Source organism: Macaca nemestrina, chromosome 14 (genome assembly GCF_043159975.1).
Source record: "Macaca nemestrina isolate mMacNem1 chromosome 14, mMacNem.hap1, whole genome shotgun sequence".
Classification (NCBI taxonomy): domain Eukaryota; kingdom Metazoa; phylum Chordata; class Mammalia; order Primates; family Cercopithecidae; genus Macaca; species Macaca nemestrina.
In genome coordinates this window covers 87,092,316-87,113,876 of record NC_092138.1, presented here as the reverse complement: position 1 = coordinate 87,113,876, position 21,561 = coordinate 87,092,316, and the positions used below count along the sequence as shown (strand labels likewise).

Here is a 21,561-nt window from a genome sequence, read left to right as displayed (position 1 = left end):
CAAGCTAGAAAGGCAGTGATATATACATAGACAAAAATACCCTCACACTTAACAAAATACACAGAATAAAATACACCAAAATAAAAAGCAGTGGTTTTCTTTGGGTTTTAAGATAATAAGTGAATTCTTTTGTTTTCTTCTTTCTGAATTTTCCAATATGCATTATTTCATAATTAGAAAAAAATGATAAAATTCCTTAACAGAAAATGAATTTTATTGTCCCCTACTTAAGCAAAAATTGTACACCTTCAGTGTCCTATCAAAAATCAAAACCAAACCAAAACCAAAGAAGGGTAGGCATCTGAAAAGTGTTGCCCACATGGGACTGACTGATCCTGGACAATCCCAGAATCTTTATTCCTCAACCAAAAGATTCAGTAACAGCCATTCGATTAGAATGTGTTCCTTGGGTCTTGTCCTATTTGTTCCTGTATTTTGGGTCAGAGCTTCTTTCTTGAAGAAACCAACTCTCCTAAGGATGTTGCAAAATAAAGGGACTGGGATTGGAATCCAGGAACCTCACTCTTTCTATCACTCACTTTGTCACCTGGGACAAATCATTCGTCTTTTATGGGCCTCAGTGCCCCTATTAATAAAATGAAATGTTTGGGCCAAGATAGTCATAGAGGGCTCTTTAGGCATGACTGACTATGATTCTTTGCTTTTCCTGTCTCAGAAACTCAGTTCCCCCTTCTTTAAAATGACACAGATGAAATGATCTTTCAGCTCAGATTGCAGAGGAATATAAAAATAGAAATAGTTTTCCATTAACTCATTCATCACAAGAACGCTTCTCAGCCCAGGCTGGCTGGGTTACCACCTCGCTCCCAACTCTTGGCTGGGGCTCCTCACTCTGGTCTCAGTGGCAGTCAGAGAAAAATGGAGGTGGCCACTTTTCTGTGAGGGGTTAACATGCATCTATCGAATGTTTTTTCTTTGGTTTACTATAAACACTTGAATCACTCCTGGGTGATTAAAGAATAAAGAAAAAAATAATATAAAGAAAAAAAACCATGACCATGACCATCTTTCCCTAATTCTACAGGTATGACAAATAAGAGATAATTAAATGCTCATAAGACTGTAAATGACCTCATTAGGGATGTACTATTTTCTCTCTCCTAGACTTCAGCCCTACCCCCTAAAAATGTATGTTCTCTCTGGGATTTTACATGCCAGTGTCCTGCTCCAGACACCATTCTTTTGACCACCTCCTCACCCCTTCCTCTTATCCCTCAAGTTTCAGTGCAGATGCCTCTTGCTCTGCAGCGCCTTCTCTGACCTCTTGCCTAGCCCCCCAAGCACTTCATCCTTCCTTTCTGAAAGTATGTATTGCAGTTTTATTATCTGCTTCTGTACCTGATTCTAAGCTTTGAGAACCACATCTGTAAAAATCAGCCAGGGCCTAGCCCATGATATTAGTTCAACTACTGACCAAAAGAATAAAAAAATAAAATGAAATAAAGCTTGTGGACAGTGCTGGCACAGTTAGGACAAGGGTTGTCCAGCCATGTAGCAGTGATCCTGGCCCCACAAGCTGGAGAAGCGGGCAGGAGGCAGCTGTCGAGGACTGCACCCTGGCCTACCTTTTTGGTCTTCACTGTGGAGGTGCAGCAATCCCCGCCGTCATAGTTGCAAAAGGCTCGGTTGTTGATGGCATCACAGTAATTATCTCCCATGAAGGGCTGGAAAGTGAGAGAGAAGCAGGAAATGAGGCCTTGTTAGCATCCTGGAGTGAATGGGAGCTGACGTCTGCAGTCCTTCGGGTGTCTGTCATCTTTTCACAGCCCTCCACGATTAGCTGGCCAGGCTTCACATCCCCAACACCCCCTTGGATAAGTTATCACCTCTACCATTCATAAAGACTCTTATCTTTCTTTGTACCATTCATAAAGACTCTTACCCAGTTTTTTCCAACTAGAGTACAGTTATGCTGAGGTACATACTCTTGTGTGCTTGGGTATGCAAAACCACAAATTAAATGACTTACATCTTCCTGAAAGAGGGCTCATGTTACTCAAAGACATGACCAGGAAACGTGAGCCTCCTTCTCCCACTTTTTTCAGTAGTAATTAAAAACATAATTTATAATAAAATATATGCAAATATGTTAGGAAGCTGAATGTAAACTGCCCCAAGAAGTATTAAAAAACAAAAGATAAAATGTAAGAACTCATAGAAATTTGGCATCATGGTCTGTGTGTGATGGTGGGCTCCCTCTCACAAGGAGAGCAGATATACTTGATGTCACATGTTTTACATGTTTGTTTTCTTCTTTTGCTCTCCAAACAATAAGTGAGATAGGTATCGTTTTTCTCACTCTACAGATGAAGATGTGGAGACTCAAAGACAGGGACTTGCCCCAAATCACACTGGCACAGTCAGAGTAAGTGATTTAAATCTAAGTTGGCTCTATGGTTTTTTACTTCATCATTCTCGGCTGTTCTAGCATATGCTGATTTATTTCTTTTCTTCTATGTGTTTTTCCACCCTGGGACACACCCAAGATGAAGAAAAGATAATAGAGTCAAGCCTTTATTTATCTGAACCCAGAGCCTTTTTAGGGGAAAGTCCAAGAGTCTCTTGGATTCCCCAGTCACTTGTATTTCCTAATCCCAACCGCTAGCACATTGTATTCTGTGGTCTGTTTATGTTTCTGTAGCTGGTGCAAGACTGTGAGCTCTTCATGGACATGGGCAATGCCTAGTTGGTCTTTGCCTCCCAGTCACCTCATTTAAGGCTGCATACAACTTTGGCTCTTAGTAATGTTTCTGCAGTGGGATGTAACTGTACTAGCATAGTGTCAAGGGCAGCTGGCAGGGATTGAGAAAACCTGGGTTCTAGTCCTCCCAACCTCAGCCAATGGGGTGGTTACTTCGTGGTTTTGGTTAAGTAGCTTTATCTCCTCTAGGCCTCAGGACTCCCACTAATGAAATAAAGAGGCCAGATTAGTCCAATAATTTCTCAAAATAGTGAACCTACCCCTCTCCTCACCATCAAATGCAATATTGTGTGACATTTCAATATAGAAAGCAGATGAAAGTGAAACCACTCTGATTAAAGTGCTGGTTGGGGTCTCTAAAGCTCAGTAACTCATTCATGGGAAAGAGACGTCATTGGTTTAACATCTTTGCATCCGAGCATGCCTTCTGTGATCCAGTGATCTCCCTTTCCCATCTTCACTGCTCCAGAAAGAACCAAGCTCCATCCCGGGTGGCATTCCTGGCTTTTGCCTCTGTGTTCCAAATTCTCACTCACAGAACCTTTGCACCCTGAACTCATGATGCCAGATTTCATTTCCTCACTCCACTATTAGAGTCCTAAAAAGATCACAGCTAGATAGAGCTCTAAGAGCAAGGAAGACCTGAGCTCAGGTATGTGGGTATGCATGCACATGGCTGTGAGTTCAGATGTGACTCTGCTGTGTGACCACCAGAATGAACACATCACATTCACATTAGAACATCAGGGTACAAACAATGAAGGATAAACCCTTTCTTTTCCTTCCTGCCTCGGGAGGTCTGCCTGTGGGCTATGTTCTTTTTTATGTAATAAATGAACAGAATAATGATGGAGACTAATTGTCCCTTCCTTAGAATTAAACGAACTGGCTTGGTAAAGAAGTAGCTAGGGAAAAAGAGAAAAATTAAATGAAGGTGGTACTTTTTTATTTGAGCCCAGAAAAACATTCTCCAGTCCCATCACTAGTTACTTTACCCTATATGTTCTTTCCTGCAACCATACCCTTTCATCCACCTATCCATCCATCCATCCATTTATCTTTATTCAATCCTATGTATTTAATTCCTACTATGTGTTACACATTATGCTAAGGAAAGGGATGCAATAGTGAATCGACATAGATATAGTTCCTACCCCTCCAGACCTTATACTTTGGTGAAGAGACAGACTTTAATCACATAATCACACATCTAATTAACCAATTTCAACTCTAATAAGAGCTATGGAGAAGAGGTGCGTGATGCTATTAAAGAGTAGAAAGATTTGATCTAGACAGGGAACTCAGTGAAGGTGTCCCTGAGGAAATGACGCTTCAGCTGAGATCATAAAGATGAGTAGGAGTTAATTAGATGGGGGTGGAGAAGAGAGAATTTCTAGAGACAGGGAACAACATGAGAAAAGCTCTGGTACTTAGAGATTTCTCCTGTCTCTGGTGTATCTCATGTTGCTACTTCTACTAGTAACGCATTCAGACAAACAAACCATCCTTCAAGATCTAGCTCAAATGATACCTCTCCAAAATGCCACCCCTAATAGCCTCAGGATGCTCTGTGCTGCCATAGCCTCTTTTATTTGATTTTGTGATAGCTCTTCAGAATTTTAAAATTATCTCTTTAATTGTCTATATCCTTCACTATAATGTGAGCATCATCCATTTATGTATCCTAGATTGCTAGCAAAATGTCTGGTATTTGTGCAAAACTTTATCAAATATAGATTCCACAAATTTATTTATTAAAATGATGGATGGATGGATGGATGGATGGATGGATGGATGACAGGCAATAAGATATCATAGATGACTCAAGGAGAGCATAATACTATTTTCACTGGACTAACACCAATATATTCCCAGAACTGGAACAGTATCTGGCATATAAGAGGTTCTCAGTGAAGCTTTGATGAACAAGTGAGTGAATGATCACTTTGGACCCAGCATGGTACAGAAAACAGGGGCTCAAGGGTTCCCAAACCCTTTCTTTATCTTGGATACCTCTGGATACTCGAGGTTGATAGTCCCAGAGTTTGTATGTCTTCTAAGCATAATTTTCAGCTCCAGACAAGGCACTATTAGAACAAAGCTAAAGAGGAAAGGAGATGAGGGGCACCTGCAAGGGCAAAGGCGATAAACATCACTGACAGGGCTCAGAGTCTGACAGGTGAGGGTCTCTTGGGTCTCACTGCTGAGTCCAAGGAAGGATTGAATTCTGCTGTCACACTGGTTTCCCAGACCACTGACTCAGCAGAATGAGTGCCCAGGTAACTCAAGCTTTCTTTTCCCACAATGCTGGACTGACCCAAAGAAATAGAAGTAAGCAACAGCCACAGGGCCTTGGCTTTGATTTTGCCATTCCTAATTGAAGCCTGGGAGAATGGGGTTCCTAAAGTCAAGTACAATGTCAAGTGCCCTCAGGAAATCCCTCAACAATGCAGAGAAAAAAATGTATGACCTAGGGACTGTCTTGTGACACAGATTAGGGAATGGATCATAGGCAGGCAGCAGGAGAAAAAGCACCAGCCTGGACGTTAGAAGAGCTGGGCCCATGTTTTGTCTTTGTGGTTATCATGCTGTGCAAACTTGGACATTCCATCCCCTCTCTGGCCCTTGGTTTCTACTCTATACACCAAGAAAATAGAGCTAGATCAAATTAAGAGCCTTCCCAGTTTTGGCATTCCATCAAATTTTAGATCCAGCCACTGCCTGGGTCTCCGTTTACCCATTTTAAAAATAAAAGGTTAGTTGAGATTAGTAAAAGAGTCTTTCTGGTTCTGGCGTTCTAATACTTTCATCAAATACACATTTTTCTAGGGCATGGTCTGATCCTTTTCACCTGCGTTTTCCTCAGTGGGCTCTGGATGAACCACAGAGATTCGGCCATCCACCTGGAAGGGATTTGGGACCGTTTTTTCACTGCCAGCTGGGAAGAGCCACAAGGGGCAGAGTAATGTGCAGAAATGTCTTTGAGTTCCGTGGACAGCCCTCCCTTCAGGACACAGCTGATGTCCCAAGAACCATGCTTCTTGAGTCCTCCCAAGCTTGTCACTGAGACACCGAGCCAGATCTCTATAATTCCAAGCTCTAAGGAATGGCTCAACTGTGAAGTCATAGAATTTAAGGGTTATAAAGGCTCTTCCACTTCAGCTCAATGGTTAGGTGTAAGGCATTCATATTCCTTCTAGGGTTGAGGCATGAGTAAATGACTAAGATGTGGGCAGAAGGAATAGGTCTGCAAGTAAAGGTCATCAGTAACATGGAAATTAAAAAGAAAACCACCTCACATGACTCTGTAAAGGTTAAATGTAACAATGTTGGTAAATTTCCAACATTAGCATATTCTAGACAGTAAATCATTATAGCCTCCTGCCCTTCCTTTCTTACAGATTCCATATTTTGTAGACCACAGGCTCTGGAGCCACAAAAGCCTGGCCTGGAACCCAACTCCATTCCCTATGCTTTTTAATATGCTTCTTTATATCTCTGTGCCTCAATTCCATCATCTGTAAAATGAGGCTGCTAATCCCCGTCCAAGAAGTCTGCTAAATGGATATTTTCAACACTCAGTAGGTATGGCAAAGGATAGCCAACATTAATATAACAATAACAATAACAACAGCAGGATTATTTCCAGGGAACCGAGGAGTGCCTTCCTGGTGACTCACCTCACAGCCTTTGACGCAGTGAATCAGAGCAGGGTGAGGATACCACTTGAGACCAGCAGTGCAGACAACTCTCTGTGGGAAGAGGGAGAGAGAGGTCAGATGGGCTTGGGATTGGGAGGGGCCCACCTCCGTGTTGGCATCACATTCAACCACCCCACCTCTTCTGGGACCTTCCAAGTCCTGACCTCACCCTGGCTTTTACATGGAGAACTTGCCTGGGTACTTGCAATAACAGGAGCCATAAGATTAAAATAATATTTGTGTTCACCGTATGTATCATGGTTCTGTATTTCCCTGGCAGGAACAAGGGTTGAGGAGAAGCAGAACTTGGGGGTGGAGACACAATCAGAAAGGCCCTTCAGAAAATTATTGACTAATGTTCAACCCATTCGTGGAGTTGGGATAAGGTTGGGGGAGGAGGGGTGTGTGCGTGTGTGTGTGCGCGCGCGCACATGTGTGTGTTTGCATGTGTATGTGTGCATACATGTGTGTGGCTACAGCAGGAGGATGGGAGAAAAGTGTGGAGAAGCATTTCTTAAAGCATGAGCTGAAGACCACTTTCATCAGCATTGCCGTGGGAGTATGTTAAATTACCGGCAGATTCCTCAGACCTGCTTTGGATTTAATGAATTGGATTTTCTGAGGCCAGGCCCTGAGACTCTGCATTTTAGCAAGCCTGTCAGATGACTCCAATGCACACTGCAGTCTGAGAGTAAATGGGCTATTATGAACCAACCTATAGTTCAAAACCCTGGAAAGGCAAAGAACCCCTCCTGCTGTCACCTGCTGCCATGTCATACAGGTCTGCCTTCAGTTCCCTGAGGTTGCCCACGGTGAATTCGTTCTTGCTCTTCCCCTTCCCTGAATGCCCTTCCCCATTTCGTCACTTTGAGAATCTTTTCAATGTCTGCTCAAAACTTATGTCTTCTTTGGCACTTTTCCTAGCCCCGTCAGGCAGAGCTTATAGGCACTTATTTATAGCCTCCTCTTTAAAAATAATGATGATGATGATGATAATGACTACTAAAATATATTGAGTATATTTGTTGTGCTAATTACTGTATGCATTATCTTATTATTTCTTGCCATGATGCTGTGAGGTGGGCATTAATCTTATGTCATAAGAGAGTAAATTCCCCATGCTCCATAGCTGTTAGGTAGGGAAACCAGGATTTGAAAATAACCAATTGTTTCAGAAATGATTTAATAAAGCTCATAACATAAAATCCAACATGATGATATTTTTTAAAGTGGGTGAAAGGAGAAAGCTAAATAAGACTAGAAAGATAACATAGTACCAGGGATACAGCTACCATAAAAATTCTAGAAGCTTGGCCAGGTGCGGTGGCTCACACCTGTAATCCCAACACTTTGGGAGGCCGAGGCGGGCGGATCACGAGGTCAAGAAATCGAGACCATCCTGGCCAACATGGTGAAACCCCAACTCTACTAAAAATACAAAAATTAGGCCGGGCGCGGTGGCTCAAGCCTGTAATCCCAGCACTTTGGGAGGCCGAGGTGGGCGGATCACAAGGTCAGGAGATCGAGACCACAGTGAAACCCCGTCTCTACTAAAAATACAAAAAATTAGCCGGGCGCGGTGGCGGGCGCCTGTAGTCCCAGCTACTCAGGAGGCTGAGGCAGGAGAATGGCGGGAACCCAGGAGGCGGAGCTTGCAGTGAGCTGAGATCGCACCACTGCACTCCAGCCTGGGCAACAGCGTGAGACTCCGTCTCAAAAAAAAAAAAAAAAAAAAAAAATACAAAAATTAGTTGGGTGTGGTGGCATGTGCCTGCAGTCCCAGCTACTTGGGGGATTGAGGCAGGAGAATTGCTTGAACCTGGGAGGCGGAGGTTGCAGTGAGCTGAGATTGAGCCACTGCACTCCAGCCTGGTGACAGAGCAAGACTCCATTAAAAAAAAAAAAAAAAAAAAAAATCCTAGAAGCTCCCTTTTCTATTCTCCATAGATGCCCCAGTTTTCATGCCAGATTACAATTATTTCTTTAAAGAATAAAATGAAATGAAATAAAATGGTACATGCTTAGATGTGTATTGAGAGGCAACTGTGAACAAACAGCCATGGAAGTCCACATGATCAGAGCTTGTCTGACTGACTGAGAGGCCAGTTGATTAATTTTAATTAAAAAATGAACAGTCACATGGGCCAGAATGTGGAAAATCCATGTAAACAGCCTATTCTCTCCCTGAGGGCAGACCTATATGGGAGCCAAATTGTAATTAGGTTTCTTGGCGAGGTTGTGACAAAGGGAATCAGGTGACCGTAAGACTGGATTCGGTGCCTTTCTTCTCTGCTCCATAGCATGTCAGGTTCACATTAGATATGCCATGCCTTCAGCAATGCCTGGCACACAGGGGATGCTAAATAAATATTTATTTTATAAAGGAACAGATTCTTCTCAAAAGAGAGATGATCTTACCAATGGACAATAATTTATTTACTTGTCTTCCTGTCTTCTAGAGCATCAGAAGATCATCTAAGGTCAAGCACTAGACTTGTCCTCTAAACAAGTCTAGTTTAGAGGACCAGTTTAGTATAGGCTAAATGTAGCCACTCTCATCCTCCAAGTAAATCAAAGACCTTGGAGAAAGAGCTTAACCTGATGATCTTCCAATCAGTCTTGCAATGTGAAATCTACTATCTTGTCTCTTACTACTTCTGTTGAAATTGTCTACCTGTCCCCAATACACGCATAAACTGGTATGGGGAAAAGTCATGGGACATGATATAGGACAGATGTGGTTGCAATTCTGATTTGGAATTGCTTTGCAAATTTCCACTATGAGATTTGGTTCTCTCATCCATAAGATGGGTACTGAAAATGTCATAGACTTGTTGAGATGGTGCATTCATATAAATGATGTGAAAATGGTAAACCTAGTACCAATTGTGTAAGTTTCTTGAGGGCAGGTCCTGAGTTGTAGACATTTCTGTATCCTTCCAGGGTGAAGCATGGAGCACAGTGAAGAAATACATGAAGGAATGTGATACAAATACAAATGAGAGAATTTGGGTTGTTTCAGTATTCCTTTCTTCCAGTTAAGCTATGTTCTTCCCCCTCTGCCTCCCAGCCATGGGGCTGGGTGAAGAGGATCATCTCCTTTCATTCTCTTAACCAGATTTTCATCTCTCATTATGAGAGTCTGTTCCCAGTCAAAATCCATAGATGTTGGAGGGCATTTGGTAAAGGTTCAAGAAGTAGAAAACAGCAGTTAGAATTCACTAGGGATTTGATGCTCATGCCTTCCCCTGTTTATCTGAGGGCTAATTTAATCCATCTGTAGGAGTGTCTTGGTGTGGTTGTACAAGTTTCTGTCAGTTGAGGTTTACCTGACGTGAGTTTGGAAAAAGGACTTTTATACTATCTGCATAAGCCTATTTATCTTTCCAAGGCTTTTGGATTTTCCACTATTACTCAGGGCTGCACGCCCCACCTGTCTCACTACAGGGCCCCTCTGTGTGCTAGAACTGGGAAAGGGGACAGGCAGTGGGAGCTGAGGAATGGCGAGGCTGTTTATAGGAGAAGTTGGGAGATCCCAGATGGGGCCCCTCAAATGTCAGCCTTTTTCCTGTTGATTCCAGTGAGACATCTAGCCCAGTCACAGCTTTTTCAGATAAGGTTTTGTAAGAGGGCTTTCATTTCCTGCCTTGGTGGTAGGAAGAACAGACTATCTTTTCTTCCTGGCTGCAATTACCATCATCATCATTGTCATCATCATCAACACCACTGGCACCACCATCATCATCACCACCACCACCATCATCATCATCAACAGCACCACCAACACTACCACCACCATCTGCACCATCTTCTTTTTACCATCATCATCATAGCAGCACCACTACCCCGCCATCATCAGCAGCATGAAAACACCATCACTAACATCACCACCTCCACCAACATCAATACCATCATCACCACCAGTATCCTCATCCTCATCAGCACAAAATTCTCTATTTAATAAATATTATGCTCTAAGCCCTGGGCTCGGAGCTTTCATCTCATGTAATTCTCACCATAACTATGAGATAGGTACTATTTTTGGCTCTGGTTTACACAAGAGGAAACTGGGGCACAGAGAAGTTAAATGACCTGCCCCAAATCGTACACATAGGTAGTGACAGTCAGCAATTAAACCCACATTTATCTGGTTTTAAGGTCTAGGCTTTGAACACCATAATCTCCTTCAAAGTATACCATCCCCTGAAGCTGTAAGTATAAAATAGCTTACTTTTTTGACCGATGGGAAGACCAAAGTTCAGAAAGGTGGAGAGGCCCTTTGAGACAAATGTTGGAGGGGGTAGAGCATCTAAAAGATGAAGGTCCAAGAAGACAGGCCCCAAGCAGAGCCAAAGACATGTGAGAAGGCATCTAAGAGAGCCCCCTCATCCAGAAGCCCAGATCTGACACCTCTCCTGGATGTCTTCTAAGATGAGCCCTTTTCCCCTTAGCTTTTTCCCTTGATTTCTGGGACCTGCTATGAGCAAATCATATCAGTTGTTATTATTATTATTATTATTATTAATTATTAATTATTTGCTTTTTGTTATCAGCCACCGAGTTTCTAGCTTCTTTCCAGGGAGAGCTTTTTAAAAGCCTAGGCTTTTCCCACTTCGTATTCATAGTGTTTGAAGAGTACCTGCCACTTGGAAGTGCATACTCGATGTTTATTGAATAAGTAAATGAACAAATGAACAATCAAATAAACGAATGTATGAGTGTGTCCATAAATGAATAAAAAAAATCAGTAGATTCTGGCTGCATCTCTTTGACCATGGGCTTCCCCTCCAGTGCACTTAGTTCTCCATCTCTATGTCAGTTAGACTGGATTTCACAGTCACTCAGAACCATTCGGCCTCTGACCTTTAGACACTCGGCAGGGTTTTCCACAAAGCTACCTTCTTTTCACAAATGAATTTTGCATTCTGTGTCTGCATGTGTTGCACATTTTTGAAAGACATGTATGAGGGGTGCCCTTGCAGGATGGAATGCCGTGCAATTAGCTAGCTAATTCTGCCACATTCATTATGTGAATTGGGCAATGACAACCTCTTTGAGCCTTAGCTTCTTCATCTGTAACGTGATAATCCTTACCTCACTGGGGGGTGATGGAGACAAAATGAAGTGGCGTATATAGAATTGCCTAGCAAACCATGTCTACATATTAGACATAGTCAATAAATGGCAATTTATCTCTCCTTTCCTTAAGTCATTCCCTCCCTCTCTTTCCTCCTCCCATTTTTTTTTTCAGAAGGTATTATAAAAGCCAAGGTCTCAGCACCTAAAGGAATTATAAGGTTCTGAGGATAGGGAGATGCACTTTCTATTGTGAAACACTCTCAGCATCCCTGGGCAAGGGACGATGTGTGAGCAAATTGGATCTATTTCTTAGGAACTGATGGAAGACAGGCTGCCACCCCAGAATTCTAGATCCCCAGACTGGAATAGTCTGTCTCATCCAAAGGTTGCAAGCCAACAGCTTCTAGGCTACACAAACCACAGAAATGTTTGGTTTGGCATACAAATGTTTTAAAAAAGTCAAAATTAGTTGCCAAAATTTTTTAAAAAGAAAGATATTTCAAATTTTAAAAACTCCAGGTTTCTTGTACCCAAGAAAAAATGAAAAATTTGGCCACAGGAGGCCCACATTTCCACATTGCTGCACTTGGCTAATGCTGTCGCCATTTGGAAGCAGAAAAACAACAACCGTGTTTTCCATAGTTTGCCATAGTCCCCACCATTCCCTGCAGTCTCTCCAGCATTGAACCTGAGGGGCATTTCCACCTCTTATTGAGTTTGTATCATTTTGTTTATTAGATTAGAGGAAGACTTTTCTGTACCTCTAATCACTTTCAAAAGTGCATGTACAGGGAAGGGGACTGAGAAAAAGAAGGCTTAGGACACAAAAAAGGAGGTACATTGTGTTTCTCTTTATAGAAATTGAAAATACACTTATGAAAATGGCTCATGATTTCCAATTATATGAAGTTTACAAATAAGCAAAACCAATTCTTAGAGATAGGGACCAAGTCTACAAATAAATTTATAATTTAGCAAAACCAATCCATAGTGATAGAGAACAAAACAGTGGTTACCTTGGTGCTGGAGAAATTGCCTGGCATGGGGAGGGAGGACTCCCTGAAGATTTGGACAGGTCCACATCCTAATATGAGTAGTGGTTTCATGAGTGTACACAGACAAAACAATTTATAATGCCTTACACTTACGATAAGGAAGTAAGTTATAGCTCAATAAAAAAGAAAAGAGGGAGGCCGAGACAGAAGGCTCACTTGAGGACAGGAGTTCAAAATAAGCCTGGGCAACATAGTGAGACCTCATCTCCACTAAAAAAAAAAAAAAAAAAAAAAAAAAAATTAAAAAATTGAAAAAAAGAAAAATAGAAAAGAACTTCAACAGTATCTGTAAAGTTTTTATTTCTTAAGTTGGGTAGTATGTGTATGGGTGTTATATTTTTCTGCAAGTCTTTCTTTCCAAAATATTTATAGTAAATACTACTACTAATATACCTCAGTGTTTATTTTTAATTATTATTATTATTTTCGGAGACAGAGTCTCACTTTGTTGCTCAGGCAAGAACACAGTAGCACAATCTCGGCTCACTGCAACCTCCACCTCCCAGGTTCGAGCGATTCTCCTGAGCTTCCTGAGTAGCTGGGATTACAGGCGTGCGCCACCACGCTTGACTAATTTTTGTATTTTTAGTAGACATGGGGTTTCACCATGTCGGCCAGGCTGGTCTCAAACTCCTGACCTCAGATGATCCACCTGCCTTGGCCTCCCAAAGTGCTTGGATTACAGGCATGAGCCACCGTGCCCGGCTGCCTCAGTATTTAATGTACAAAAGAGTATGTTTGGCCTGCTTCACTCATTTCTCCACCTGCCTGGTTCAGGTGGCATTTCAGTTTGTGACTTCTGAGTGAAGCCTAGCTCTCACTTCACAACTAGGTAAACTGTGGCCTAGAGAAGTGACAGGGTTTGCTCCAGGACATACAGCAGGAAGGCGCCAGAGCTTACACTAAAACTTTGGTCACCTGACTCAGCAATAAATATTTAGCAAGTACCTGCTGTGTGCTAGGCACTGAGGGAGGTACTATGGTAACTAATATGACCATGGTCCTGCCTTCACAAAGCTTACTGTCCTGGTGTCCTCATCATGACCTGTGATCTCAATGTTGACATACCACTCATCTAAGTAGTCCTCATTCTCTTCATTCATGTCAATATATGTAAAGGACTTAAAATAGAGTCTGTGTTGACTAAGTGTCAGTGGTGGACCACAGCTGGCTTGCATAGGCTCTCAAGAGCCAACTGTGCCTGGATCTTCCCAACTTTGTGCTCAGTGACAGCAACCTGCAAACCTTGAAATCCGCCACGGTAGGAATATTTGTATCGCAGAAGTTGGGAAATGCTACAAATCAGAGTTTAATGTTTGTGGAGAGCCAGCTGTTAACTATTTGCCAGCACATCCCTGGTAAGCCATCAGTAAATGTATTGCCTTTATTACTCTACATTTCATAAACGCTGCAAGGATAGCTGAAGTAAACTATCCAGACTGGCCTGGGTCTCTCTTCAACTTCTCTTATGCAAGTAGCTTCCACCTCTGAGATTCCATTACTTCCATTGGAAGCAGGAAGAGACTAATACCCACCTGATAGGGACATATGTGTGTGGTTATGCGTGTGTGGTAGGGGGTGGGGGTGGAAATAAAGGATTGGAAGTGCCTGACCCAGTGCCTGATCACAGCAAGTGCCCTGTAAATGCCAGTTCTTGCCTCTCACTCTCTTACCCTGGGGATAAAAGTGGCAGCAGCTGGAGCAGAGCCTCACCCCCAGCTATCTAAATTGCACTGGTGCTCGCGGGCAGACCCCCAGAAAGCAGAGGAGCTATCCAGGGCCTCCTCTGGCCTGGAAATGCCTGCACCAGCAGCTCTATTTCTGTAGCTCTCACCGCACAAGGGGCAAGGGTGCAGCAGAGGCCAACTTTTCTGCCTTATTCCTGGAAATCATCAATCTCTGCCCTTCGCCCTCCTCCCTTTTTCTACCACATTTTTTTCCTCCTGGATAATGAGGCCTCCAGAGACCAGTGGAGGTCTGAACCTCATTATGGTTCTCTCGGTAGGCCAGCATCAATAAAGGCAGACAGACCAGGGAACTGGGTGGGGGATGGGGCAGGCAGGCAGCGGGTGGGCAATGGTGGGGAGAGGGGGCAGCTTTCAGGCTTTCAAATCCCTGGATTTATTTCACAGTGAATTATAACTGAACTCTTTAGTGCCCAGGGCTCACAGAGGGAAGGGTGGGAATTTGCCCAGGGGGTAGGAAAAAGGTCTTAAGTGGGAGGCTGGGCCAGGCCAAGAAGATCTCTGATACTGTGGTGAGAGGGAGGTCTCCTATGTCTGTTCTGTATATGAGTCAAACTCACCTGCTTTCGGGTATGTGGGAGTTAGGGTGGGAAAAGGAAGGAGAGCTGGTAGTATTGAAGGAACTGCCAATCACAATTCCAGCTTGTCATTCCAGTTATGCTGCCTGTGTAGACCAGCCGCCTTCCTCTGTAGGCCTCAGTTTCCCTATCTGTACAATGAGGAGCCTGTTCTTGATTATCTCTAGCTGCCTTGAGATTCTGACATGTGGGCTCCCTGCATGCCTGGGTATGTGAGCATATCAGGACGCAATGGGGCATTCAGGGGAATCTGTGCAGGAATTCTGGTTCAGGAATGGTGGAGGAAACAGATGACAGAGCTTGAGGTTTGGGAAACAGGGCTATCTTGTGGATATGGAGAGTCAGACAGAGAAAGAGAGAAACAGAGGGGATGATGGAAAGGAGAGTATGGGAGGGAGGAAGACAGAACAAGGGGAAAGGTATATCAGAAGAGGCAGGAGAGAAAAACAGAGTGGAAAAACAGAGATAGGAAAAAAATTAGAGAGAGTAAGATGGAGACAGGAAAAGAGAGAGCAGAAGAGAAAGAGGAAGCAAAAAGGAGGGGAGGAGTATGCCGGGGCACACAGAAGAGTGGAGGAGGTCTGGCCAGGTCTATACGCCCAGAGTGCTGAGTAAGCCCTGGCAATTGTGCCCTCAGCGCATTTGAGAAACAGTACACCCAGCATCAGGTTCTGCCCAGCTATCCAGAGCGTGATCTGTAGCAGGCAGGCAGATTGCAGCTCCCTGGCTCCGTGGCCTCTCAGCACCCCAGGCAGTAATCTGGTGGAGAGACATAGAGCTAAACCTCACCCGCGCCCCAACCCCGGTCTCCTTCTTTCAGTTTCTCCAGGGTGAAGAGCCAGTGCCCAGAGTGACACATGAGGCCTGGACCTGTGATGTCCCGGGGGACAAAAGCAGGGCCTACATCAGCTCCAGGGGCCCCAGTTGATTGGGTGACACAAAGGCGAGTGGGAACAGCCAATCTCAAAGTCAAACCGACACTGCCCCGAGGTGGGGGCCTCTGTAGTCATCTGGCTGGGGGCATGCCGGCCTGACACCGTGGGAAACACACAGGGCTCAGACTCAGGTTTGGGTTCAAGCCTTGGTTCAGGGCCCATCACCTCACTTCTGATATTCCAGTGTCCACAACTAGAAAATGCAAACAATGACCCCTCTTTCATACAACTGTACTGAGGCTGAAATACAGTCTTCGTGCTAAGCACTGGACACATGAACATGGCAGGTTCTCCACAAACAACCGATATTACTAGTCTGCTAGACACCTATTAATTGCTTTCCCTGAAACAGGTAAAGCTTGGAGAAAGACACCAGAAACCTAGGCTATGTAAAGTGCAAGGCTACATGGGAGGGCACCAGAGAAGCCACACAACACCATCCTTATGAGTATGGACTTTCCAGCCAGACAGACTCAGGTCTGAAACCCGGCTCTATGCTCCCTACCTCTGTTATTGGTGCCTCAGTTTATTCCTAGGCTGATATCAGCATTTAGTAGGACAGTAAATAAAAGGCCCTTCACGTAGGACCTGACAGAGAGAAAGTATTAAATAATTAAAGACTAGAGAAATGATTGTAAGTCTCCTCCCCACTCTACCCCACCTCCCCCCAACACACACCCACAGGGCAGGTGTGATGATTAAATGAGATAATATATGTGAAAGAATGAACTCAGGCCCGGGACATAGCAAGTGCTTAACAATATCATTTTCCTCCCCCTTAGCTGCAGGTGGGTAGATGTCCCTGGTCACTCACCTCCACCCGTGTGGGGTTCAGCCAGTGGGGGATGTCACGCACGGTCACATTCATTGGCAGGATGATGGACTCGCTGTTGTGGTCCAGGCACGAGGTGGCACACTCCGACCCTGAGGGAAGCACAGCATGAGGCAGCGGCTCAGGCCCCAGACCCTCGACAGCTGCAAACTGTCCTCCTGCAGAGTGGGCCCTGCCACTTCCTGGTCCCCAGTGGACTCAGCTACCCAACCTCAAGGCAGTGGGAAGGAGAAGGCTCCCCAGGCAGGGCCACCTCTGGTCTCCCTGACTCCATTCACATGCCTCCCATCTGGCTGGTTCCTGCTGCCACCCTCATTGGCCCTGACCCTAGTTTGATCAAGCTCCTCCTCTGCTCAAACACCTTTCCAAGGCTCCCCACATCCAGAACAAAATACAGCCCCCTTTGCTAGGCGTTCAGTGCCTCCTGCAGTCTGGTCAATCTTCTCTCTCACTGACCACCTTCACTTTCTGGTTGGTTCAACCGGACTGAACTATACTTGGTTTTCCATCTGAGTCCCACAATTCTCAGCCTCTGTCCTTCTTCTCTTGTTCATCCCATATCCTGAAATGTCCCCCAATCTGCCTTCCCATAACCAAATTTTATCCATTATTCAAGGGCCAGTTCAATTCTTCTAAGAAGTTTGCCCTGATTTTCACAACTGAGTGAGAGTACTCCATCATTAGATGTGCCTGATTCATCTCGGAGTTTAACCCCGTGTCTGACACCCAGGGAGAGCTCAGAGCACTGGCTGAGTGAGTGATGAGCACATAAATGCAATACCAGCTTCTCTTTACCCAGGGTTTCATCCCTGCCCTTCCCTGTGCCTTAAAGACCCTTCCCACTCTAACAAGTGCATTTTTAATGATCCCACAGACCTCAATCGCATGCCACTTGCTCAGAGAAGACCTCCATGGTTTCCTGACAGGCCAAGCCCCTCATAGGTGCCCATGACAGAATTGTCATGTGACCATTTCCTGTTTGCTTGGTGAATGTGATGTCAATAGCTCTCTTCCCTGCTGGACTATAATTCTATAGGGCCAGTACTACCCATGGTCCCCATTCTATGTCCAGAGCTTGGCACTATGCATGGCAGATTATAGGCACTCAATAAGTATATGTGAAATGAGTGTAAGAGACAGTGAATGAATAAATACATCAATGGATCAGAAAATGAATGAATTAATGGATAAATGAATGGCATGATGACTGACAGATGAATATGCATTTAGGTATCTTATAAAGGAGGAAGTAAGTACATAAATGGATAAGTGAATGAGTAAATTATGAATTAAATGGATAAAGGAATTTAAAAAAAATCAGATAATGAGTCAAAGAAGGAGTAAATGAGTAACAGAGAGAGGGCTACTACATAGAAGCCCTTGGTCCAGGAACTTTTGCGTGAAGACAGTTGACTTCCAGACTGTAGGTTGGCAAGTTGACTCTAATTCAACTCATTCATTCTCTACCCTGACCTCACACATCCTGCGGTCATCTGAAAAATCAAGCCTAGTCCATGGAAAGTACTCAGTACCCCAAAGAGGCATTTATTCATGTGGGCAAAGAAACAACCGGTCAGAATCCGACTAGGCCTGAAGGAGGCCATTTCTCTGTCAATATCAAAACCACCCTCCAAACACTAGAAGCAAGTCACCTCTTTTCTTTAAATATCCTATTCTATTAGCTATTTTAAAGGCCCCCCTTCCAAATACACATATGTATGTATTAGCCATTTTAGAAGCCCCCTTCCAAATATACATATATACGTAGAATATATATGTGTGTGTGTGTGTGTATATATATATGATGTAAAAAAAAAATCAGGTAATGAGTCCATGAAAAGCTGAATGACTAACATGGCATGCACAAATAGATATGCATATACATACACACATAAACATGCAATATACATAGAGGCATGTATACATGTATATGTATATGTATATATATACAATCTATCCAGTGCCCTTCCTGTTGCCATCTTATCATCCTTTCTAGTCTAAGAGGCTCACAAATCTAAAGAAAGAGCAAGGATGGAGTGGCAGAGGCAGGACCATGTTTAAAAGCCCTTCACTTTTTAAATTTGTATTTATTTTTACTTTTTTTTTTTTAATTATGAGAGTCTCACTCTGTCACCCAGGCTGGAGTGCAGTGGTACGATCTCGGCTCACTGCAACCTCCGCCTCCTGGGTTCAAACGATTCTCCCGCCTCGGCCTCCTGAGTAGAAGCCCTTCACTTCAAACACAGGGACACTGAGCCTGACTAGGGGCAATTTCTGGCCCCACCCAGTGGTTTTCCTATGTTACCTGATTTCCCTGCAAATCCAGCCTGTTTCAGTCATGACACCCGTTTCACAGGCTGGAGAGCCAAAAGGCACAAAGCTCAGGGCACAAAGCTGTTGAGGAGAGAGCCACATCTCTAATTCCAGGCCCCACAATCGATACAATGCAGCCACACAGAGAGAGGAGAGAAGGAGGCAGCCATCAAAGCAGGAGAGATGGTGAGGGGCCAGAGAGACAAGAAATGGGGACAACACAAGCAGACAAAAACGATGAGTGATGAGAATAAGGAGCAAAGATCCCTAAGCAGTCAGAGGAACTGCTTATGGGGTATGCTTTATCGTGAGACCAGTTCTAAAGGAGTTTTTAGGTAGCAAAGATGAGACAAGGCTGTGATAATAAAATTCTTTTGAAAAAAAAAATGCAGCCTCTGAGAAATAGACAAAGGCTATCTTATCCCAAGAGAGGAAAAAAATATAAAATTAAAAAAAAACCAAAAAACCTGTGGTCAAAACAGGAGACACTTGCTGTCCAATGCAGCAGTCGTGTCTTAATTTCTCTTTCTCTGCGTCTCCCTCTCCTAGGCTCCCCACCCCCACGCCAGCTCTGGGGCTTTAGGACCAGGCTGCTGTGTTGTGATATATGAGCCGTAATTGGCATCCTTGCAGAGTGGTGATCTCACCAGGCCTCTGCGTCTCCTTCCCGGGAGGCGCAGGGAGGGTGGCAGCCCTGGTGGCAGCAGCAGCAACTTTCTGAGGGCTCATAACTGCCACAGAAGCCTCCCCAGGTGGCCTGGGGGAAGCACGCAGGGGGAGCTGGTCTGGGTGACTCCAGAAGGTGCCCTCCAGCCCCTAAGCCCGACACATATCTCACCCCTGCTTATAAGGCCAGTGATCAAATCCCTCTCCTTGGCAAAGTGGATTCTCCCCAGGGAAGGGCTCAGCCTGGGAGGTGGAAGTCAGGGGCATTTGAAGGAAAGTGAGGATACAGCTGGGGCTGAGGAGTGGATGAGCAACAACTGCTCTCCTGCCTTGCTTCTCACTCTCATCCTCAGCCTTCCTGTCTCCCTGTGTGGCTTTTTCTCTCTGCTCTCCTCCAGTGTCCCTATGCACTCATCATCTGCCCTGGATTATCACGTTCATAAGATGGACATCTGGGCGCCAGCCGTGGGGACTTGGGGTACAGGAAAGGGGAGTTAATTCAGGTTGCAATATCACATAGATTTTTTCCCCTTTCTGCTTTGACCATGAAAATACTAAGTAGGTAAATACCACCCTCCCACCCCTTCCCCTTTTTCTCTACTATTCTGATGGAGAGAAGAGAGCCAGGTATTGTACTCATTTGCATACAGTTGAGACATGTGAATAAAATGTGTAAATGCGTCTGTGAGATTTGTTTGCCTTTTGTTCATCTTTCTGTGTGTTTGACATGTTTTGGGACATAAAATGTGTTTGCGTTTGTTGAAGTATGAGATTTGTATGTACTGCATGTGAGTGCTATGTATAGGTTTATGTGCTACCTGTGTATGTATGTGTTTGTGTGAGTGATGCATTCGTGTGGTATTTGGCTGATGTGTAGGTGTTAGGCATGAGCTTACTATATGATGTATGTGTTTGGGGCTGTTTGGTTATGAAACATTTCAGCATGTGGCATGTGTTTATGTATGAACATGTGAATGTATTTGAATGTGTCAGTGGGTATAGATATGCAGTAAATTTGTTTCTGTAGTTTTTCCCTAAAGGTCACTTAATTAGGCTTTTTCTCACAGGGCCACTCAATGCCAGTTAAGAGTATGAATGAATATTCACTTGCATATTATGATTGAGCTGGAGGTTGGGACCCCCTCACAGACATACACACCTATCAGGACCACGCACACCTATCAGGAATGATGGAAAGGAGAAAGAAAGTGTTGGCCTTGGGATGGTGCAGCCCATGCTGCTCACCACGGCAACACGTGTTGCCCCACCTTCTAGAATGCCTATATTAGCAGGTCCTATAAGATCCCATCTCTTTGCAACCCTCCTGGTCAGCATTACAAGATGCTGTATAAGAACTTACACACAAGATGAATTGGTGACTGTATAAGATCTTAAAGTACCTTCCAAACCATCAGTGAGAGCAATCATGTGCTTTGGTGTTTTCTGACCCATGCAGGAGCCAGTGTCTTGGGCTAAATGCAAGAGTGCTGATTCCCACTGTAAGTTAAGGTGAAGAACTTCTGCTATCTGAGTGCATGTGTTTTCATCTTCAAAAAGGGACGGACAGTCCCCATGAACTTTCCCTCTCCAACCACAGGCCTTGCTTCTGGACATGCAGTGATAACTCTCTGTTTGCTGGATGAAAATCATGTTGGGTCTCTGCACATTCAGATAACCTTCTACAGCAGACATCCCTGGCGATTGCTCCATAAATCATATTGGCCAGGAGAAAGGACATTCAGTTCCCTAGGCTTTTCATCATGGTCAATTAGGGAATCAGCCCAAAAGGTCAGCATCACTGCCCTTAAATGAGGTCACACTCCTTGCACTCTGAGTACCCTGGAAAGCTGTGGTGCTTGTGATTAACGCATCCGTCCAGATACCTGGTTTCAACGAGGCAAATCCCTGGCATACATTCCCAGCTTGTCTCTCCTC

The 21,561-nt window shown here is 44.2% G+C and overlaps 1 protein-coding gene across 1 annotated transcript in view; it reads right to left on the bottom strand.

Annotated features, from left to right (window-relative positions):
• The window catches only part of LOC105487115 (pappalysin 1), a 250,659-nt gene that overhangs the window by 19,003 nt on the left and 210,095 nt on the right, over positions 1-21,561 (bottom strand). Inside the window, exons 19-21 of the mRNA XM_071078810.1 lie at positions 16,630-16,739; positions 6,403-6,474; positions 1,587-1,685 (exon numbers count right to left, since the gene is read on the bottom strand). Coding sequence (XP_070934911.1) covers positions 1,587-1,685; positions 6,403-6,474; positions 16,630-16,739 — 281 coding nt within the window. The remainder of the gene's footprint in view (positions 1-1,586; positions 1,686-6,402; positions 6,475-16,629; positions 16,740-21,561) is intronic.